This window comes from Anastrepha ludens, chromosome 5 (assembly GCF_028408465.1).
Source record: "Anastrepha ludens isolate Willacy chromosome 5, idAnaLude1.1, whole genome shotgun sequence".
Classification (NCBI taxonomy): domain Eukaryota; kingdom Metazoa; phylum Arthropoda; class Insecta; order Diptera; family Tephritidae; genus Anastrepha; species Anastrepha ludens.
Genome location: NC_071501.1, coordinates 86,395,673 through 86,417,044, shown reverse-complemented (window position 1 = coordinate 86,417,044; position 21,372 = coordinate 86,395,673). Strand labels below are relative to the sequence as shown.

General features: G+C 38.1%; 2 protein-coding genes across 2 annotated transcripts; one reads left to right on the top strand and one right to left on the bottom strand.

The window, feature by feature from the left end:
• Nucleotides 1-370: 370 nt before the first annotated feature.
• On the top strand, nt 371-4,090 carry LOC128865238 (ATR-interacting protein mus304). Its single transcript, XM_054105364.1, has 4 exons — nt 371-1,477; nt 1,538-3,152; nt 3,219-3,398; nt 3,460-4,090. The coding sequence occupies exons 1-4, from the start codon at nt 710-712 to the stop codon at nt 3,717-3,719; spliced, it is 2,823 nt and encodes a 940-aa protein (XP_053961339.1). The 5' UTR covers nt 371-709; the 3' UTR covers nt 3,720-4,090.
• Nucleotides 4,091-6,314: 2,224 nt separating this feature from the next.
• Nucleotides 6,315-20,840, bottom strand: LOC128865237 (dedicator of cytokinesis protein 6). Its single transcript, XM_054105363.1, has 15 exons — nt 20,667-20,840; nt 20,452-20,539; nt 20,007-20,185; nt 18,916-19,943; nt 18,671-18,858; nt 16,692-17,491; nt 16,380-16,635; nt 13,615-13,825; nt 12,975-13,561; nt 12,812-12,918; nt 11,636-12,725; nt 10,674-11,537; nt 8,875-9,055; nt 7,163-7,712; nt 6,315-6,975 (listed from the first exon to the last, which is right to left on the bottom strand). The coding sequence occupies exons 1-15, from the start codon at nt 20,705-20,707 to the stop codon at nt 6,933-6,935; spliced, it is 6,213 nt and encodes a 2,070-aa protein (XP_053961338.1). The 5' UTR covers nt 20,708-20,840; the 3' UTR covers nt 6,315-6,932.
• Between the last annotated feature and the right edge of the window lie 532 nt (nt 20,841-21,372).

Here is a 21,372-nt window from a genome sequence, read left to right as displayed (position 1 = left end):
ATTTTGTTATCGAACACATTTATTAAATTAAGGTTCTCTGTCCTGGCAGTTTTGCAAACTTGACCACCAGCTTGAATACAGTTTTGCTTTCAACATCATATGCAATTTTTCGCCCCATTTAAATAGCTGATAACAGCATCTTAAAAATTAAATTTCCTACCAAATTTGTCAATTTAGGTGGTAAAATTGAACATGTAAATGCAGTTAGCTGATATATAAACTATATTATATTTAAAAATTATACAGCTTTAATACAGTTCGGCTTTCAAGATTATACAAATTTTTTTTGTTCCATTTCCATAGCTAATAATGGTATATTAAAAATTTGTCAATGAAAGTGATGAAATTGACAAAAAAAAAAAAATTGAGCGCGTTAATTTTTGATTTAATAACTACGTCGAATTTCAAGGCACACAATATCTTTAATTTCCAATAATAATTAACACGATTTCACTAATTTACATTTTAACCAACACATAAATAATCTGGCTAGCCCAGCTGCATGCCAAACAGCACATCAGTTTGGTATATCCATTCATTAATCAATTTTCCTCACTGTTTTTAACAAGGAAAAAAAACAGAAATTGAATTAGACCGGTTTTCAGAAAAATTAGCAAATATATTATAAATTCTGCATTTGTAGTAGTGGTATGCCGCTTCACAATAATTATGTAAAAAAGTGTTCATTTAATTATTATACATCGTCATTATGGCAAAGCGTTTCCAGCCTTTCAAGGAGTTCGGTCGAAGTACAAAAAAACCAAAATTGGATGTAAGCATAAACAAAGGTCGTCCCTTAGGACCCAGTCAATCTTGGCCAAACCATATACGTTCAAATGCTGCAGAGTTGAACCCCTTAGACAGTCCAGCTCGCAATAGCCTAAACAATAACAACTTGTGGGACGATGATGACGACGATGTAATACTGCTGGCCACTCAGGTGGCCGAATCGCAAGTGGCAATTAAGAGCGCAGCACTACCAAATATAACTGACAGTGAAATTACCTTCAGTGAATTTGCACCACATGTGCATGCCACAACCAGCACACAGCGAATTACAGCGACATGTGTCGCGGTTAAATCCACGGTTAGTGCGCCACCGGCGATGTTGGATAAGCACAATCTATCCGATTTATTTGCTGATGACGAAGACTTTGCAGAGCTGTTAGACGCAGCCACAAATGAGAAAACAACGCAAAGTGTAAGTCAACCGCGGCAAATAGAGGAGCCGGCTGATGTGTTTAAAAAACCGAATGAACTGGTGAATAAAACTAGTGGAGTAAGTAATAGAGCGCCAACATCGTCAAGTCAAACTCATGCGCCAGAGGGGAAAAGCGTAGCAGCACGTCGCCAAGTAGCAATGGAGAGGCAAGTGAAAATGCTGATGGAACGTTTGGACATATTGAAGGCGGAAAATACAAAACTTGCTAAAGATCTCAGTGATTCAAAGGCGAAAATCGAAAGCAAGGATGGAGAGGTAACCGATGCAAAAATGTAAAATGCTTAGACTTATTTCACATTATTATTCTTCTTTCAGTCCTCATTGTTGCGCGATGAGCTGCGACACATGAAAAACCAGTTGCAAACTTTGAAAATGGAAAAAATTATGAACGCCGAAGCAGCACAAAGGGAATGTAAAATCAAAATTGCCGAATTGGTAGAACGCGTGGAGGTTAAGGAATCCGAATTGAAATTGCGCAACGTAGAATACTCTGTGTTGAAAATGAGGCATGCCGATGAAACTCAACGTCTGGAAATGAGCATACGCAACGCTAATGTAGCAGGCGACGCCCCTATGGATGGAGGTGTCGAAAAAGTGCAAGATCCATTCGATGCAAGTATACTTTACCGGCTTCGCGGTCTATCTTTGACAACATCACTGGGCAGGCTCTCGCATTCGCGTCTCATCGAATTGAGTACCAACGCCTATGAGTGCACACAAGAGCGTGGCATCTCGAAACGTCAGCACGCACCATTTCAGCAAGAGTTGGCCAACGCACAAACGCTGCTAGCTGAATTGCAATTGCAACAGAAAAAACGCTCTTGGGGAATGGCTGAAGCAACAGCTTTTAGTGAACGCGCTATCGCATCTGTTTGCAGAGTGTTTCCCGAACTTTGGACATATGTGCACGGACTAGAGTTTCCCAAGCACTGCAACGTACATCCTTTTCACAATTATGATCTGCGCAAAGACGATTACAACTATCCAACTCGGAATTTGCATGCAGCGCAAGAATTATATAAGGACGAGCGTGCGCTTAGTTTGCGCCGTTACGTGGCGGCGCTAAGCGTCATGTGTGCTGAGTCGCCACATTTTGCACAGCAGTTACTGATAAAACGGCATGGCGAATATGCATTGCTGGAGTTGGCATGTCATGCCATTTCGAAATTAGGTTACTCAAGCGAGATCTGTGCACACTTTGGCGTACTAGAAGCATTTGCTGCGCTATTGCGTGTGCTGCTGCGACAGGTACCTCCAGATGACGATAAGTACATCGAATTGCTGGTAGGTGGTCTCCTAAAACAGCTGATATTTGTGCGGCCAAGTGCGTGGGTATTCCAGGAGATATCCTTTTGTGTGCTAGAACTGACGCGAAAGCCAGCAGCCTTAGCGCTAATCTGCGTTAATAGTGATGAGGGCACCTTCTATAGTGATCGTATGCGTTCCATTTATCGTTTTTCAAACGATTCTTGTATGTTGCAAGTATATGCGGGGCTGTTGGAGATAGCATTCCCGCTGAATGGCGTATTGAGCGAAGCGCATCTGCGGCTGCTGGCTGTGATCTGTGAAAATCATGTACGCTTTGCGCACTTCTGCTTTATGAAACCGCCAGTATTTATGCACCATTTATTGCCCTCTTACGACGATGTTGATGAGGAGGATGAACAACCAGTGAATTTAACAGAGGAACGAAGTAGTAAGGAGTTAGTAGGCAAAATGTCGAATAGCATTGGCAGTGCATCAGTTGCAAATGATTCATGTGAAAGGAGAGCTTCCACTTCAACCATACAGGATGCAAGTGCGCAGTCGAAGAAGCTAACTAGCGTTAATGCTGGAGCTCGATGTGAGTGCTATACAAAGCTATGCTTAAGTGTTGTAACGCTTCTGTTTCAGCTGCTGCGTCAGTGGCAGTGTATGGGACGAAAATTAGGTGGGTGCAACCGATACGCGATTTTACTTTGATAAAGTAAACAATTCCTTATCTTTTTTCTTACAGAAACACCACGCGTAGCTTTAGTTTCACAAATATCCGTCCATTTGCTGCATACAATTTTTTGCGACAACCACACGACACATCTATTTCGCTATGCCGAAGATACCACAAAGCACTACCTATGGTTGATTTGCGAATGGTGGTCGAAAAATGCATATTGCTTGAAATTTAATAGTGTACAAAGTACGTTCAAATATTCTAATTATATAATACTTTACTTTATATAAATTTGTTTTATTTGCAGACAATTTTCTAAACAAACTGCGTGCCTTTCACATTATGCCTAAGCAGTTGAATGAGGGGGGTAATGCTGCTAATGTAATAAACGACTTAAGAGAATGGCATTCTCTCACCAATGATAACACGCCAAACGGTATTGGCGAAGATGCTGTCGCTTCTGTCAATCTCTCACTTGCTGCAGAAAAATTAAATATAATCCGTGCTGCTGGTGACGAGTCTAAATTCTTTGAAGGTCTTAGAGGGTATGCATTCAATTTTGAATGATACAATGCAGCTGAACTGTGAGATTACTGTGTAATGAAGAAGTAAGAAGTCATATTTGTTAAAGGGTAATTTGGCAAAATCAAAAAACAAAAGAAAAAAGTCGATTCGCACTAAATTTTGTTAGTGCATGGCGTTTAAGCTATGGATATACATATTTTTTTATTCACAATTTTCAAAACTCTATTCTTTGTGACTAATATTGAGAGTATTTATTTGTAGTTATTAATTTTTAATGTAATTTAATGTGAAATGTTAAAAAAAAAATAAAATGTTAATATACGATGACGTGGAATGCTGAAGAGGAAGAATGAGTCCGATCGTAGCAAACTTCCTTAATTACTTGAAAATTAAATTGTATTAAGCAAAACAAAGTAAGGTTTTTATTATGCACTTTAATTATTTTGTAATGGTAAAAAGCGATTTAGGTGGAAAAATAATTAAATAAATATGAAGTCTAATGGCCTCTGGTGACGGTCAAGCATTGTTTGACAAGAACTTTATATGTGTGCGTGTCGGGTGCTTGACGCTAATATCTAAAATTTTTGATTTTTACCGACAACAAGTATGTGTGACACGACGCCACCCGACTGCACTAACACATACAAAGCTTAGTCAAGCATGCTGTATCGTCACCAGAGGCCATAACAGCGAAGTTCATGTAAATCAGTTTAACTTTTGTTGTCGTTTTTGCGGCTGTTGCAGGGTGCCGCACGTGCATTTTTTATTTTATCATGATTTGTAGATCCCTCGCTCTGTGTTACATCGATGTACTTAGTCCTGCCATAAGTTCTGTTACAAGTTACAGATAAATATAATAAAAATACTTTTTTTAATGAAGTTAGTTTTATTTTTTTCATGTAAATATTAAAAAAAAAGATCAAATTTTCATTGGAAATGGTTACTATTATTTTTTACACAAACCTTCAAACGATTAGGCTATTCAGCTATTGCAGCACGCACGGTTTCCGATTGTTTGAGACTCTTCAAATTTCTGTGAAATCTTCGATAGGCCATATTCTCGAATTCTAACCTCAAACTGTAGTCCAATGGTTTCAAATCTAGACTTCCAGAAGGCTATGAACCCAGTAATATTAGTTTTTAGCCACTACTGGGTGGTGTTTGCCTTACGGGCTGGAGCGGAATTTTGCTCGAAGATCCATCGCTCTCCATTGAAGAGAGTACTGCTCAACTGCTTTACCTCGCCTTCTAAGACATTCTCCTGGTACACTTTTGCCCCGGTCTTAACCCTTTTTTCGCAGAAATGAAGAGATGTAACGCCTTTACAAGACACTCCCCACCAAACCATTACGGAGGCTGGATGCTGACCACGCTGAACCCTTGGAACAACATTTTTTACTTAAAAATGTATGTATAGATTTTATCGTTTTTCTTATAAAAAACTTGAACAGTGAAAATAATATTTTCATAGCCGTTGCAGACCGCGTGCCACCGAAGAAACTGCTTGCATTTGTCTGGTCTAATTTTCTTCAAGCGCGTTTTTAACCAGTTGACCAGTTGAGCGACGGAAGGTTTTCATGTGAAGAGAAGATCTTAGTCTTGACATAGATCTGGTCGATACATTCATTTCCCTGGTAGTGATTTTCCGCTTTCTAAAGGGACTTCTGCGAATTCTTGCTCGAACAGCTTTTATGACTGCACTGGTGCGAACCACGCGAGAACGACCACTTCTCTTGCTGTCTGTCACTTCAGACTTTTGGGGAAAACGATTGATCGTGCGGTAAATACAGATTCTCGAATTATTAAGTTTTTTCAGCAATTCGTAAATCTCACTTGCGATGCGACTTTCCTTAGCTCCCCACTCCATTGTTAACAAGCGAAATTTGCCACGAAATTGAGTATAATTTATGAGAAGAAAACGCACACGAACAAAAGCAAAAATAACGGAACCTTTTTTTGCGAATTTGCTCTCGCGCCGTATCTTCTTCTTAATTGACGCGATAACCGCTTACGCGATTTTATCCGGGTTTAACAAAGGGCGCCAGTCGTTTCTTTCTCGTGCTAATCGGCATCAGTTGGACACACCAAGTGAAGCCAAGTCATTCTCCACCTGATCTTTCCAACGCAGAGGAGGCCTTCCTCTTCCTCTGCTACCACCAGCTGGTATCGCATCGAATACTTTCAGCGTAGCCGCTGGATCTTTGTTCGCTGCGCGTATGCATTGTAAAAAATTGTTGTAACAAAATTTATGACAAGACTAAGTACAATAGATTTCTTTTTTTATGAAAATTTAAAAAAATCCATCATCGAACTGGGTCACCAAAGAAACATTCGAGCTTCCCTAATTCCCAAGATTAAAGCGCTTTAAAATTTCCATTGTTTACGGAAAGTTCTTAATACCTAAAACGTATTTACATCAGCGAAAATTTTCTAAGCGGAATTAGCCCATATAAAATTTCAACTTACTCAGTTTAATGGTTTTCAAACACATGAGAATGAAAGATTCGTATTTTATTAACATTTATTTTTATACTTTTGCATATTTATGACTATTGTGTATTTATGTGGTTTATTCTCACTTTCTTGAACTTTCGTATAAAAGTATAAACCTATTAATAAATATTACTACATAAAATGTAATTATGTATGATTTTATTACGATTTTTATACTTTCAAGTGATGTGTATAAATTGCGTTTAATTACTACAAATACGCCTACAAACGAATACACAATGCAGAAATGATGAAAAAAGTTATAAGGTAAAAAAAGTTTAAGTTAAAGTTTTTTGGTATCGAAAGTCAAACTAATAATAAAAAAAGTGCCTTTAAGAAAAACTAAAAAAAAATGAAGAAACAAAATGCGCGCCACTCAATTAATTTTCCAGTGACAGGGTGGCCGTCTTTCAAACCAGCATAAGTAATTATTTATAAACTTCCCTTTTGTATATGATTTAAAAATAAAAAAAAACATATTCAAAAGTAAAACTTGATATTAACACATACTAATACTTAATTCGATCTAAGTGTGCATCCACATAGCAAAATATTATTTATTTAAAATAGTCCGAAACGCTAAAATAATATTCGAGTATCATCCATAGGCACAGACATGTAAGGGCGGTAGGAGGAAGGTAGAAAAAAGTTGTTAGGTGATTTGAGAATTCGAAATGCAAATTCGTATTAAGTGCAATAATAAATTTAAATATATGTGTGCGTGTCGATAACAACTTTCGCCTTATCCAACTAATGGGGTCATTACCATTTTAAAGGTGTGCTTTTGTTGTGGTAAGCATTTGCTCTACAAATAAAAATAGAGAAAAAGAGAAAAACATACATATATACAAATATGAAAATCAATCAAGAAAAGTACAAAGATACTAAGGTGTTGTTGTTGTCTACTACATCCTACACATGTATAAACGGTAAAAACCAAAGGGGAGGGGTACGAAATAGGGGTAAGTGCAACAAATAATTACGAGCCTTACTTTACAACACCTTGCGCTTGTGCCGCCGTCAAGGTAATGAACGGCGTTAAACGCTCCACGAAACGCTCATGATTCCGCTCCAATTCACGCTGATAATCCTTTTGATCACTCGATATCAAATTACGATTTTTCTTCAATGCATCAGCACAACGTTTGGAGAATTCACGAAAACAGAGTCGCAATTTATTTTGATGTTTCGTTGGCACCGTTACGCCATCGGAAAGATTGGCTAGAAAAACGGTGGCCATTTCCATCGGGCCCTGATTCACTGTGGTGCCAATACAACCCTGCAAAACCATTTGCAGTATTTTCGGATCAGCGGGCTCTTGATTGGTAGCTGCTGCCAGTTCAGCCGTTTTCTTTTGTATATCCTCGATAGCCACTTCAATGGGTTCCAGTATGATTTGCTGACGTGCGATCACTTGTATGCGCGTCTTCACATACGGAAAATGATTGGCTGTGGTGAGTATGGTTTTGCGTTTGCATTGCTCATGCAGATCACCGTGCGCTTTGCCGGATTTGGTAAATGGTGTGGCGAATATGAAGCGTTCTATACAGAGGGTGAGAGGTTAGAAAAAGACAGAGAGAAAATAAGTAAAGAATCTATTGAAGTGAAAACTTCTTTAGAATCGTTAGGAGTGATTTCGGACTCGATGAAACGAAAAAGCGACACTAAAAAGAGACATACATATATATCTTATAGTATATAGCCTGCGAGAGAATGAGTTAGAACACAGTTATACAGCGTTCCCTATTCTCCGTCTCCTCTTTGTGCGGTGCTTCGTAGCCTCCCCACTCTTGGCTACGAAGCGATATATGTTGATATACGTATATGTGTGTGGCTGCTTACTGCTGAGCCACGCTAGTATAGTGAGTATTGTAGTATGTATACTACACTGCCTATTACTTGCTTTGGTGTTTAGTTCAAGCGTCGTACGTATGCATGTTTGTATGTGTGCGCGCCTGCGTATTACGGAGCCACGGTGAGCGAGAAGGCATTATGTATACCTATACTACACTACCTAATACTTGCTTAGACCAAGCGTCCTACGAATGTTTGTGTGTATGTTAGTACGTCTGTGCAACCGCGTGTGCTGTATTGCGTCCGTATTTTTATATTCGTAAATATTTTCATTTTTAAATATTTACCGCAATTATGCCGAAAAATAATGCAGAAAAGTGTCGTGAATATCGACAGAAAAAAAATAAAACTAAAATAAAGTATACACCAGAAGTATCGCGGTTACTTAGAACAGATTACGATAAAGTTACAATGATTTTAAGTGGCGATTTTAACGTAAATTTTGCATTGGACACAGCGGTTTCTTTAATTGACTTTCTCAATACAACATTCAATTTAAAAATGTGTAACAATCGCACTGAATCGACAACACGATCCAAAACAACAATTGACGCGGTATTTCAAAGATATGTTGACAACATCGAAACCAAAGCATTTGTATCATATTTTAGCTATCATAAGCCACTCGTATCATTTGTTGAAATTGAAAACATTGAGGATGAACAATAATAAAATGAAGAAAATAAAATATGAACTTTATAGCAATATTATAATGAACCTATAATTATCCCGCTCCTAATGCCGCTTTCGTCTCATTCTCTCTCAGTTTGTTTAACGGAAGGTTTCACTTCTATCGCGTCTAACCGTTAGACTGGTATTTTTTTTTTTATATTAGAAAATTTTAACTCACTTATATTGAAATTGCGCTCGAAATAGGTTTCCCGATGCCTCAGCTCATAGGTTTCGAAGTAGGGCTCCACGTAGGTTATCTGTATGTAGGCCTTTTCGGGATCTAATGAGTTCACATCCACCGAGTTCGAGTCTTTAATAATGTGCACCGAATCGGGTCCAAATCGATCGGCATAGAAGTTCTAAAATAGGAGGTGAATATGTTAGATTAAATGGTAACGCTTACTTAGAACAATGCATGACATATGTTTGCTAATCATCGCGGTAGTCTAATAGCCTAGCCAGACGGAGGTGTTAATCGGGATTACAGGTGCAGTTAATTCTGATTAAAATTGTGCTTAGTCTTGCCATAAATTCTGTGACACATTTTTCAATGTATACGGCGGCAAAAAATTCGCAGAAAAAAGTTCCGTTATTTTTGCTTTTGTTCGTGTGAATTGTCTACTCAAAACTTATACTCAGTTTCGTCGTAAATTTCGCTTGTTAACAATGGAGTGAGGAGTTAAGGAAAATCGACCCAAATGACAGACAGAGAAAAAAGTGGTTGTTCTCGCGTGGTTCGAGCCAGTGCAGCCATAAAGACGGTCGAGAAAGAATTAGCAGAAGTCCCCTTATAAAGCAGAAAATCGTGTCCAGATCCATGTCAAAACTGATTAGAGATGATCTCCATATGAAATCCTTCCGTCGCTCAACTGGACACCTTTTGACAGCGCGCATGAAGAAAATTAGACTCGACAGATGCAAGCAGCTTCTTCGGTGGCACGGCCTTGAAAATATTCTTTTCACAGATGAGAAAATTTCACTGTTGAAGAAGTTTTTAACAAGTAAAATGACAAAATCTATGCTAAAACTTCTAAAGACGTACAAAATATTGTTCCAAAGGTACAGCGTGACCAACATCTAGCCTCCGTAATGGTTTGATGGGAGTGTCTTGTAAAGGCGTTACATCTCTTAATTTCTGCGAAAAAGTTGTTAAGATCGGGGCAAAAGTGTACCAAGAGAATATCTTAGAAGGCGTCGTAAAGCAGTACTCTCTTCAATGCAGAGCGTTGGATCTTTCAGCAAGATTCCGCTCAAGCCCAAACGACAAAAACAAGTGGCTAAAACACAATATTCCTTGGTTCACAGCCACAGAAGATTGGCCGTCTGGAAGTCCAGATTTGAATCCATTAGATTACAGTTTGTGGTTAGAATTACGGAACATGACCTGTCGAAGACCTCACAGAAATTTGGACAGTCCCAAGCAATCTTTGGTTCGCAGCAACGACGTCAATGTGCATGGAAACCGTGCGTGCTGCAATAGCTGAATGGCCTAATCGTTTGAAGGCTTGTCTAAAACCAAATGGTGACCATTTCGAACTAACTTCATTGAAAAAGTATTATAATTTCATATCTATAATAGACTTAACTTGTACCAGAACTTATGGCAGGACTAAGTATAGTTCAATTGAAATTGGATGAAACCTCTTACTTAAAGTAAGAATTGTTATTGGTCGGGCGATACTGGCATATATTAGTTTGGGAAAAAAAGAAATCCATTACTTTTGCGTAAAATTTGTGTGCAAATTGTTTAAAACTGTTTTATGGCCGATCTTTAGCTCGTGTGCGATGCTACGACTACTAACATGCCGGTCAACGTTGATTATTTCTGTGATTTTATCGACATTTTCTTTAACATAAAAAATGCCTGAACGAAAACGACTAAACCAAAATTGCACGTAGTTAGCTGTTACAGTATCGGCATAATTAACACCATTCACAATTTCAGCGGCCTACATTCTCTCTCACCACGCAACTTACCTGCAGACGACTAAAAATCTCCGGCAACTTAGTTAGTGTTGGCTCCTTGTAGATGAATTCCTGCTGATCCAAATCACCGAACTTTGTGCCATAGAACCCTACGCGGAAATATGTACCAAACACCCGCTTACCCTGCAGCTGTGCAATGCGATTGAAGGCTTCTTGCAGCTTGCCATGTATTTTGCCCAGCTTCTGAAAGTCACGATTCGCTTCACAAATCGGCGTAAGTATTTTGTAAACCTCATTCATAGCTTCGTACATTCCAGCAATTTGAAATGAATTGGATGCCTCTTCCAACAACACTTTCAAACCACTTTCAGTAAAGTGATTACCCAAGCAAATACCATCTTCGCCGGGACTCAGCACATCATCCGATACGGCTGATTCCATCAGCGCATTGGGTGTGACGCGTTGAAAGCTAACAGCGCCCACTGGTAAATGTTGTTGTGACTCTAACATGCTCAGATATTCGGCAACCAGAGCGGCTGAATGCACATAACACATAGCCGCTTCGGTGTGATTGGCACGTTCGCGATGCTTTTTAGCCATATTTTCCAACCAGGTAAGACGTAAATCGGGATTATTTTGATAGCCTTTGGCTATGCGATGCATGAGATCGAGTAACATTTCCGGATCTTCTTGGTATTCTTTCATTTTAACAGTATCGGAGAGTATCATGTGCAAATTGAAGAGCAAATCCTGCACTTGCTCAGGGAATGAAGTTTCTTGCAGGTCCTGATCAGACTCGGCGTAAACCAGCACCGTTTTGAGGGCGCGTCGCAAAGACTGCTCGCTGAACGCGGAGCTGGTGCCTACTAGGGAGCTGAGTGACATGGTCACTTGCATTTTAACGCGCGCAAAATTCTAGAAGAGATAAGAAATATATTATTCCATAATTTAGATACATTTTTAAAATGATTTTAGTTGCCAGTTTCAGCAGATTTGAGCGCTGGTTCACTTACATTTCCAATCTCAAAATTTTGTCGCATGAGCAGATATAGCGATGCCGATGCCTGCGAACGTATGGCTGGTAGCAAAGAGCCACAATGCTTTAACAGCAACAGGCACAGATCAGCACAGATGTCCGTTTCTTCGTCGAATAGCAAATTGGGGAATTTAAAAATCAGCGAACGCTGTGAGGCGAATTGATTTTGCAGCGATAAGGTGCTTTGATTGCGTGACAACGCATGGAGCAGCACTTTCAAAACAGTGCCCAACAGATTGTGATGCATTTCCGAGTTAGTGGCAACTTGTACTACGATTTCCAAAGCATCTAAAATAACTAACGAAATTTCTGTGGCCAGTGAGCCCTCAATAAAGTGGTTTAGCTCCAGCTCGGGATCCGCTTTGGTGGCATTATCGTAGAGTTGCGAACGATAAGGCATTTGATCTTTGCGCCAACGAAACTTTTCTGTCGAATTGCGATCTTTACGTCTATTGATTAGATCATAACGCGCTGAATTTGTGCCACGTATGCATTCTTCCAGTTTTTCCTTCAGATCTGTTGGCTTGCGGAAACTTTGTGTATTGCGCTTGAGCGATGGCAAACGCTTTTGGCCCTTGTACTCGAAACAAGGTATGCAAGTGTTCAGGAGCTGCAACATTTGATGCACGCGATGTGGACTCAGGCCGAGCAACCAACGATATAAGACGCTGCGTTCAAGATTTTTCAAAACCCAAATGCAGCAGGCTAGCAAATGTCGGGTGTTCTCGCTGCTCAATTGCGACTTATTTTTTATCTGATCGTTGAGATAATTGTAGGTGCGATTGCCAGAGTTAGCATAGGCAAAATCTGGGTTCATCGTTGAAGTGGAAATACTCTGGTGTGGACCTTGGTAATCTTCGAGGAAACCAATGCTTTGAAGCCGATCGTGTGTGTCAGTGAGATATTGATGCAGTTGCGGTATAATGTCCATAACAACACCCAACAAAGGGAGGTAGAGTGAAGCAACACGAGCGCGTGCGTCTACTTCGCTATAGCGTGGATCCAAATCGTGCGAGGTCATTAGATTACGTATACAACGAATGGCCTTGCCGTGCAATTGGGGATTGCTGGAAATGCAAAGGTGTGTTAATGAAAAAAATACGAAATGATAAGCATTATTTTTGTTATTTATTTGAATTGATTTACTACATACGGCACTTCCAGCACTGTCGCCAAGTCGCTTAATACCAAACCAACAAGGAAATGTTGCTGACGGAAGTCAGCACTCAAATCTGCATGCAAAGCGCGCTCCATGGAGCTCTAGAAAAATCTACATTGAAATTCTCACATTAATTACATTTCCACCAATAACTCACATAAGAAGTTTGACTATTGCTGGAGGTAGTACTGGGTGTTGGACTACACGGCGCGGAAATAGTCGTGTAAGGCGTGCCAAAAGGCAAATTCATAGCCACGAAATGCTCATGACTGCATACGATACGTAAGAAGTCGATTTTATAATTCATCAAATCCGGTATGGAGGCATTCTTCGAAATTAATACTTTATAATAGGTTTTGATCAGACCGAATACAAAACCACGATCCATAATGCTGAAGAGATCGAATATGAAAAAGCCCAAGCTAGCGTTCAGCGACTGTGCCAATTTTGGCTCTTCGCTGTGATAACCTACCACTTTGGTGGTTACCAAATGCACCAGCGTAGAAATATCGTCGGTGAATTGATGCGGGAAGCGTTGCTTGCGCGGTGCGGCCAATGCACAGCTGTAATCCAAATGTTCAATCATTGATTTGACAATCAGCTCGAAGAGAAACCATGAATTGGACATTGCGAGTTCAGTTGCTTTGCCGCTGGCCACAACCCAGTGTAGCGCCAATTCTTCGTGAAGTAAACGTATTTGACCGTCGCGACTACCGAATGTGGGGGACAAATCGAAGGTATGCTCTAAAAGAAAAAAGTGTTAAAAATTAGTTTCACTTAAGCAACTGTGCTTGCACCTTTGCGATCCAGGCTTCTTCCAATGGAGACATTTTCATACAGGCTGTAAGTGTCAGCAGAATTGGCTGTCATTTCTTCGGCATTGCTGCGACTGTAGGTGATACGTTTTTTCCCGCCAAACGGATGTGGTATACGACATTGGAACTGCACGTATGTGGAAAGCAGAGCCTGGCGGCCGTACTGATCGACTACCAAGTCATCGTTCAGTATCTAAAAAAATATATATATTTAGAATAGCTTAGAGTTTGAATGCCATTTGTTAATGTAGTGAAAAATGTGGAAAAAGGATAAACACAAAAAGGGTGCCATAATCATATTATTTAAACAAATACAAAGTCACAATTGTAATAATCTTGGCCGAGCTCCTCCTCCTATTTGAGCTGTGCGTCTTGCTGTTGTTCCACAAATGGAGGGACCTACAGTTTCAAGCCGACTCCGCACGGCAGATATTTTTATGAGGAGATTTTTCATGGGAGAAATACACTCGGAGGCTTGCCATAGCCTGCCGAGGGACGACCGCTATTAGAAATTTTTTTTCTTAATTTTGGTGTTTCACCGAGATTCGAACCTACGTTCTCTCTGTGAATACGGCGGACGCCTAAACCGAAAATTTTAATCGAATGTAATTTCTCGAAATACGTTTTTTTCGCGCTGTTAAATATCACTCACAAATTAATCAAGATATGAATTTAAAATTTTACAGGGATATTCTTTAACATTGTATGTACTTCAAATTTTATATTATCACTAAAAATATTGTTTTGATAAATTTGTTTATTAAAAAAGTGTATTTTTTTCTTTTCACTTCATATTAAACTTTTTTTTTCAAATAAAATAAATATTTTAATGAAAAATTTTTGTCTAGTTAATTCAGTTGATTACAAGAGGCTGTACATTACACGGCGCAAATTAAAGGCGTCTGGTTTGATCAGCTGTAGCGTCGCCATTTTGTTTTTGTTTTTTATTAAACAAAATTGTTGTATATTCATTTAAGCAGGATTATTAATATGTAATTTGTTTTAAAATAAGTACTTTCAGTTTTTCGCAAAAAATTATTGGAAAACTCGTTGCCTGGAGGATTTGCCCCCTTTAATAATTAGTTTGGTTAGAGATAATAACAAACATAAAAAAATAATTATAAAAAAATAAATTAAAAATAATAATAATTCAAATTAAGAAAATAATTGAGAGATTTGTATTCAGCCAAAAAAAGAGCGATTATTTAAGTTATTAAAAAAACATAGATATTAGGTCTGTTCATGAAGCAAATAATTTCTAACAAATGATCAAGTTTGTTGTTGTTACAAATTATCAAGTTTTTGTGTCCATGAATTCAATAAACTTGCAAAGTAGGGGAAAGTGAGAGAGAAAAATGGCATTTCATTTTGAGGGAGACTTGTAAGTTTTTACGGGATGCATTTTTATTTGTAAGAATTTCCAAGTGAGAAAAACGGCTGATTGCAAAGTAAAAATAAACACGAATTAAAATTTGCGAGTTGAGTTAAAATTCTAAACTTGTAAAATAAAAATAAAAATGGCGATTAAATTAGAGAATGTAAGTAAACATATTTTAGATGAAATTTATAAAGTTTATTTTAAGTCATATATTAAATAGGAATCGGCCAATGATATAGAGGTATGCACTTCTGAACCACAGCCTCGAGTTATCATTGCTGCAATTTCCGAAATATTTACAAATCGAAAGCATTGAAGGTTTCTTTTGTTTTTATCCTTCTTCTTCTTAGTTATTAACTAATTTGTTAATAGGAAGCAAGGAAAATATGAAGAAAGCTGTGATTGCCACAAAAATGTTCTCCATCTGACACCGACGATGAAATGGAACAGATTATTGTGGACAAAATAAAATCTTGTGATGCTAAGCTCGTTAGTGTGCATTTTATTTGCTTTTTTGTTTGTTTTTAAATTAATACGAAGTAGCTGATCTGAAAAAATTTAGACTTTTTGTGATTTTTCCCTTCAACGATTTAATCTGCTGTTCGTAAAACTTGAAAAATGTTATTAGTTTTGCGCAAGGATGATAGAAAAAAGAAGGATTAAAAATCTTTTCACTATGGGTTCTCCGTTCATGTACTTTAAAAGTTATTCAAAAATAAGCAGTCATATTACAGAAAAAAGGGTGATCCCATAGACGCTTTGGCCTGTTGTTGCTTATTAAAAAATGTAATATCGAGTCCGGACGCTTTGTACTTAAATAGGAATTGAAGGAATAACATAAAATAATAATTCGGATTTTGCATAATTTTTGCAACCTCAGTCGGCGTCGTTTCCAGATTTTCTCCAACTGTCTATTACTAGCAGCAAATTTCGAAATTAAATTAACTATTGCTTCTCCATGCCTTTTTTCACTACGTTAATAATAATTAAACAAGCCAAAAACACTAAAATATTCCACCAAACCAATTTCTATTAAAAAAACCTTTCAAAAAAGTATTGACAGCTGATTGTCAACTTTGCAGCTAATCTGCCATATGTGAAGGGGTAGAATAATTTTTGTGGATTTCTTGCTAATCACTGCATCTGCGAACGTTCTTGTTGTTGTAGCAGCAAAAAATATACGGAGAGTGCTGCTGGAGTGACAGTCCTTGGCTCGATACATAATAAATCCGGGTCGTTCCGGTAACGTAGAGCCGACTGTCGGGGGATTTAGTGATTAGCACACTGCATATGTGAACGTACTTTTAGGCGGTTATTTCCTTCTGCCAAGTTAAAAAAATTGAATTTTCATAAATTCCAACTGACTTACCGAGAGATTCGCCGACACCATACAAAGCATTTCGAAGACGGTCGAACCCAATGAAAGCGGTTGACCACCTATTTTGTGTGTAGTTACTAAAAGTTCTATTAATTTATCCAATACTAAATGCAGATTCTTCACCAATGGTTCACGTTCAGCGCTTGCTATATCCAATAAGGATTTTTTCATTTCATTCTCCATGTTACCTTCACCGATGCGTGGTGGTATTTTACGTGAATCCAAGTAATCGCAAGTGAGGAAGAAACTGTAATTGAAAAATGTATGAAATGGAAATTTTCCCTAATAGTCGCATGCTATTACCCATCCAAGTGTGGATCCAACGTATGCACTGCCGTTACCGCATCTACTGTGATTGTGAAAACTGACCGATGATTATCCAACCATTTTGTGCCGGGCAAATGTACATTTGGCGGTATAAATGAATAATTCTCAGGCGGTGTTTCCACCATAACCGGCAACTGAAATTCGCCCACCTTCAATTTGCCATCTTGAAGTAGCGGCAGCCATGTATAACCCACTGGCGTTTCTACAGATGGTTGCATTTCTTGTGGCTTTTTCTGACACGAAACATGATAGAGTGTAAAGAAGAGATGATGGTTTTGTTTAATATTCGCCGGTAAGGCAATTTTGATTTCGTCGTAGAAGGTTGGACATTTATTATGGTAATTGACTGCTGTAAATGCTTCGCTTGCATATTCCGGGCAAGAAGATTTGCCAAAAATCGCATTCACTGCATCCATTTGTGTCTCGCCGGCCATTAGTTGTATGCGCACGGCTATGTTGCGTGCTGAACCGGCGCGTGAGGAGAAGTTCAACTCTTTCGGTGAGACGAAGAGCAAGTTGCGGTATGTGTAGTGTGGATTATAGATGGCGGCGGAGGGAAACTCGAGTATTTCTTTAATCGGTCGAGTTTTGTCTTCTGGATAGGGATCCACTTTCGCTAGCTCGGGTGTTAATGCGTTTTTTGCTTCCTCTGGACAGGGCAAAATTTCAAGTTTTATGGACCCAGGTATGCATTTGTATTTTTTCATAGCATTGCTGGGACGTTTAAGCTCGGCTAGAAACTTGTACAGGTCTTCATCCTTCATTTTATCGGATTCCTGGGGAGAGCGAGAAATGAAATACGGCAAATAGAAGTGGAGAAAGAACGGAAGAATGAGATGAAAAAAATGACAAAAGGGGGGAAAAATTAACAGAGTGAAAAAAACTTAAAAATAAAAATAAAAAAAAAAAAAAAATAAAAAAAAATTTAAAAAAAGAAAACGAAAAAAAAAATGAAAGGAAAAAAAATTAAAAGAAAAAAAAAAATTTAGAATGAAAAAATAAATAAATAAAAAAAAAAAAACAACAAGAATTAAAAAAAAACTAAAGGAAAAGAACGAAAATATACATTTTAAAATTCACACAAAAAAAAAAAAAACAAAAATAAATAAAAAAAAAGTTAAAAAAATTACAGAAACAAATTCAAATAAAAAAAAACTAAACAAAAAGAAAAAAAAATTAAAATGAATAAAAAAAATTTAACATGAAAAAAAACTAAATCAAATAAAACTAAAAGAAAAACAAAAAATGGATAAAAAAAAATTAACATGAAAAAAAAAATTAATAAAAATAGATTTAAAACAACAAAAAAGAAAATGAAAAAAAAATTGATAAAAAAATGAAAGAAAAAAATTTAAGAAAAAACAAAAACTAAAAGAAAAAATAAAAAATTAATGAATAAAAACAAATTTAACATGAAAAAACATAAATAAAATAAAATAAAAAATTTATAAAAAAAAATAAAATGAAAAATAAAAAGAAAACGAAATGGTGGACAGCACTCGAAAAACGGTGCAGAGTAGCCACAATTGATCGAGTCCAAAGAACAGCCTGCCTCCTGATAACAGGATGCTTAAGTACAACACCTACTAAGGCTCTAAATACGTTGCTTCACTTGTTCCCTATCGATCTGGCTGGCAAAGCGATTGCAGCGAAAGCAGCGACACGCATGAATGCTATATCGAAATGGAATAAGTATCTTGGCCATTCGGCCATACTGAACAGGAACACTGTTATCTCTTCCGACATAGATTATCACGTAAGTCTTCCATCACCACCCTTGCTATTCTCCTGTTCACTCCCAACTAGGGAAGAATGGAAGACAAATCTAACCGAAATCGATGGCCCTCTGATTATATATACAGATGGTTCAAAACAAGACGGCAAAGTGGGATTTGGAATCTTTTCCAAAGAAAAAAATATACTTTTCATAATTCACACCACACATATGCATTTACTTGTTTAAAGAAGCTCGATACTGTTATTGTTATCGGTCGGAAAGTTTCAATAACATTGGCGAAATCATCCAGTGACCAAGACCTACGTTTCTCCTTCCGCTCCAGCGAGCCACGACGTGTTAGAGTGCCACTCATATCGTTAGCTTTGCGGCGAAGCTGGTCAAAACTGCTTGTAGATGCTTTGCGATCTAAAATTTACCACTCAATTATTATGCAACCCCTTAGGATCTCAACTAAAAACTCACCCAAACTATTTGAGCTCACCGCTGACGTTAAATTACCACCAGTTCCGGTGTCTTTTTCCGCATTAACACCAGCACTATCTTTATTTTCAACATTCTCGCCATTAAATATGCTATTCAAATAAATACCAGTCCAAGCGAATGGCATACGATATTTGCCCAAACGTTCGCAATAATCTGACGCATTGGATTTGGCTTTCTCGCGATGCTTGTCCTTATCATCTTTCAAATATGGTTCTACCGAATCTTTAATATCGCCCTGTAAAACTTTCTCTAAGCGTATAACTAGAAAAATGTCGCTGCTCGGATATGTTATTTCGAAAATGCCGGCACGACTCTGTGTGCTTGCGTCTGCGCAACGCACATGTGTACTCAGCATGCGCCTCAAATTATCCGAATTCATGTCAAAGTAGAAATTCTCCGATATTTTTTTGCGCTCTTTGGCATCATAGATCGCCATCGTGGCGAAAATTGGCTCCACCTCGAGCTCAAGGCGCAATTGTAAACATTTTACGAGTATACGATGACCCAAGTGTTCCATGGGTATTTCAGCGGGTAAACGGCGCTCGATAACATCCTCTGGATCAGCTTCTGGATAGAGTGAGAAGAGCGCTTCCTGCCGATCTTCTTGCCGTCGTGACTCATTCGTCTGATCGATTTGTTCGGGCGGTACATCATCTAACAAATTAGGTATTAGTGGATCATTCACAGAGCGCCGTAAATCAAAGCTGGCCCAAGAGCCGCGTGGTGTTAGGGTATCAGTGCACGAGCTGACTGAGGACAGACTGGCGATAGATTGTCGTGAACTGGGTGTGCAACTGTCGCTTTTGTCTGTCAGATTTTCATCAAATGAGGCGAATTCCTTGTCGATTTCGAACTCCTGCTGATAAGCGGAAGGGCTGATGGTGCCACGATCGATACGCTCACGTGAACAACAAGAGCTAGAGTAATGACGCTGTGCATATTCGACTACTTTCCAGGGCCTTGTGTAACAGTTGACACATTCTTGCACATACAGCGGCAGCTCGGAGCTGAGAAAGTGGGATATTCAGTTTTAAAATATTATCACATAAGATTGTATGAACCCGACTTACATGTTTTCTTTTGGCACAATATGCTCAATCGTACGTATTTTGCGCGGAATGATCTTGACAGCCACATCAGTGGGTGGAAAATCAAGAATATGTTTCAAGGGATCCCGATTCAGTATGTTCATGTGTTGAGTGAGGAATTCTTCATAATCCAATGGCTCCACCGGTTCGGTAAGCGATAGCTGTGCGGAGAATAATATTTAATGAATTTTTATTATTACATATGTATTTTGTGTGCCCGCATTTAAAGCTCATAAATATTTTCTTTGCTATTTTTGCAATTATAAAATACCATTACTACATACTAAATATGGATGTAAGTAAATTTTATTGCGTGGGGTGAGTGACCTGACATTCCCAATAACCACAAAGGCCCCACCCAACTATCAATCTGCTTGCTTCTCTACACTACCCCTCTCCCCTTTTTTATAGTATGCATTAAACTCACCGTTGATGAACACATCGAGCCTGAGTCCACCGCCTTTGTTTGCATATGACAAATTCCGACATTTTTTCGCACTTCGGTTGAATTATGTCTGCGAATAGAAAAAAATTAAGGTTTTTTTTTTAGCCGGGTGAAAGTAAATAAAAAGTCCACTTTGCCGCAAACAACGCCCATAGGACGAGACCACTTTCATTTCGATTGCTATGAAAATCACTTACTTCGTTAATTTCTGCGCAAATGAGCGCTGCGAACCAGACATTTTGAAGCACTATTTTTATTAATAATATGCAGAATAACTTTACACGATTTTTGCACTAATTTTCATATTGACACTATTTGCCAATCGGTCGATTTTTCCAATATGTACAAGTGAAAATAAAAATGGCCGCTAGCTACATTCGCCAAATGTCACATTTGACAATTCTTTTATTTTTGTTGCTTTTCTGTTGTCAGAAGTGACAATCAGTTGCGAACGTGAAGAAGCAGCTGTTTTGTTTACAATCAGTTGGTCGAAACCTGTTGCTTTTGTTTACATTGTTATTGTTGTGTTGGTGTTTGTTTACATTTTTTAGAGCGAATTTGTATATACAGATATGGGTTTGTTTACATTTTTCTGTGCTTGTGTGCGGGTGAGCAAAAAGAGCTTTCAAGGCGAGTTGTGAATTTAAAGAAGCTTTCAGCGGTTTGGCAGCTAGTTTGAGGCAAATGGAATATTTAAATTTAACTACCCCCATATTTAAAGAAAAACATAGGTCCGTAATTACACAGTTATTAAAAGTATCGATTCAATTTCTAATTTACAATAAACAAATTTTAACTTTATTATAGTAAACTTAAAATATTTCTACCTATAAACTGGCGTTTTAAATATTGAATGAGACGAACATTATTTTAAGGTTTTAAAAGCAGATTTTAAGTTAATGC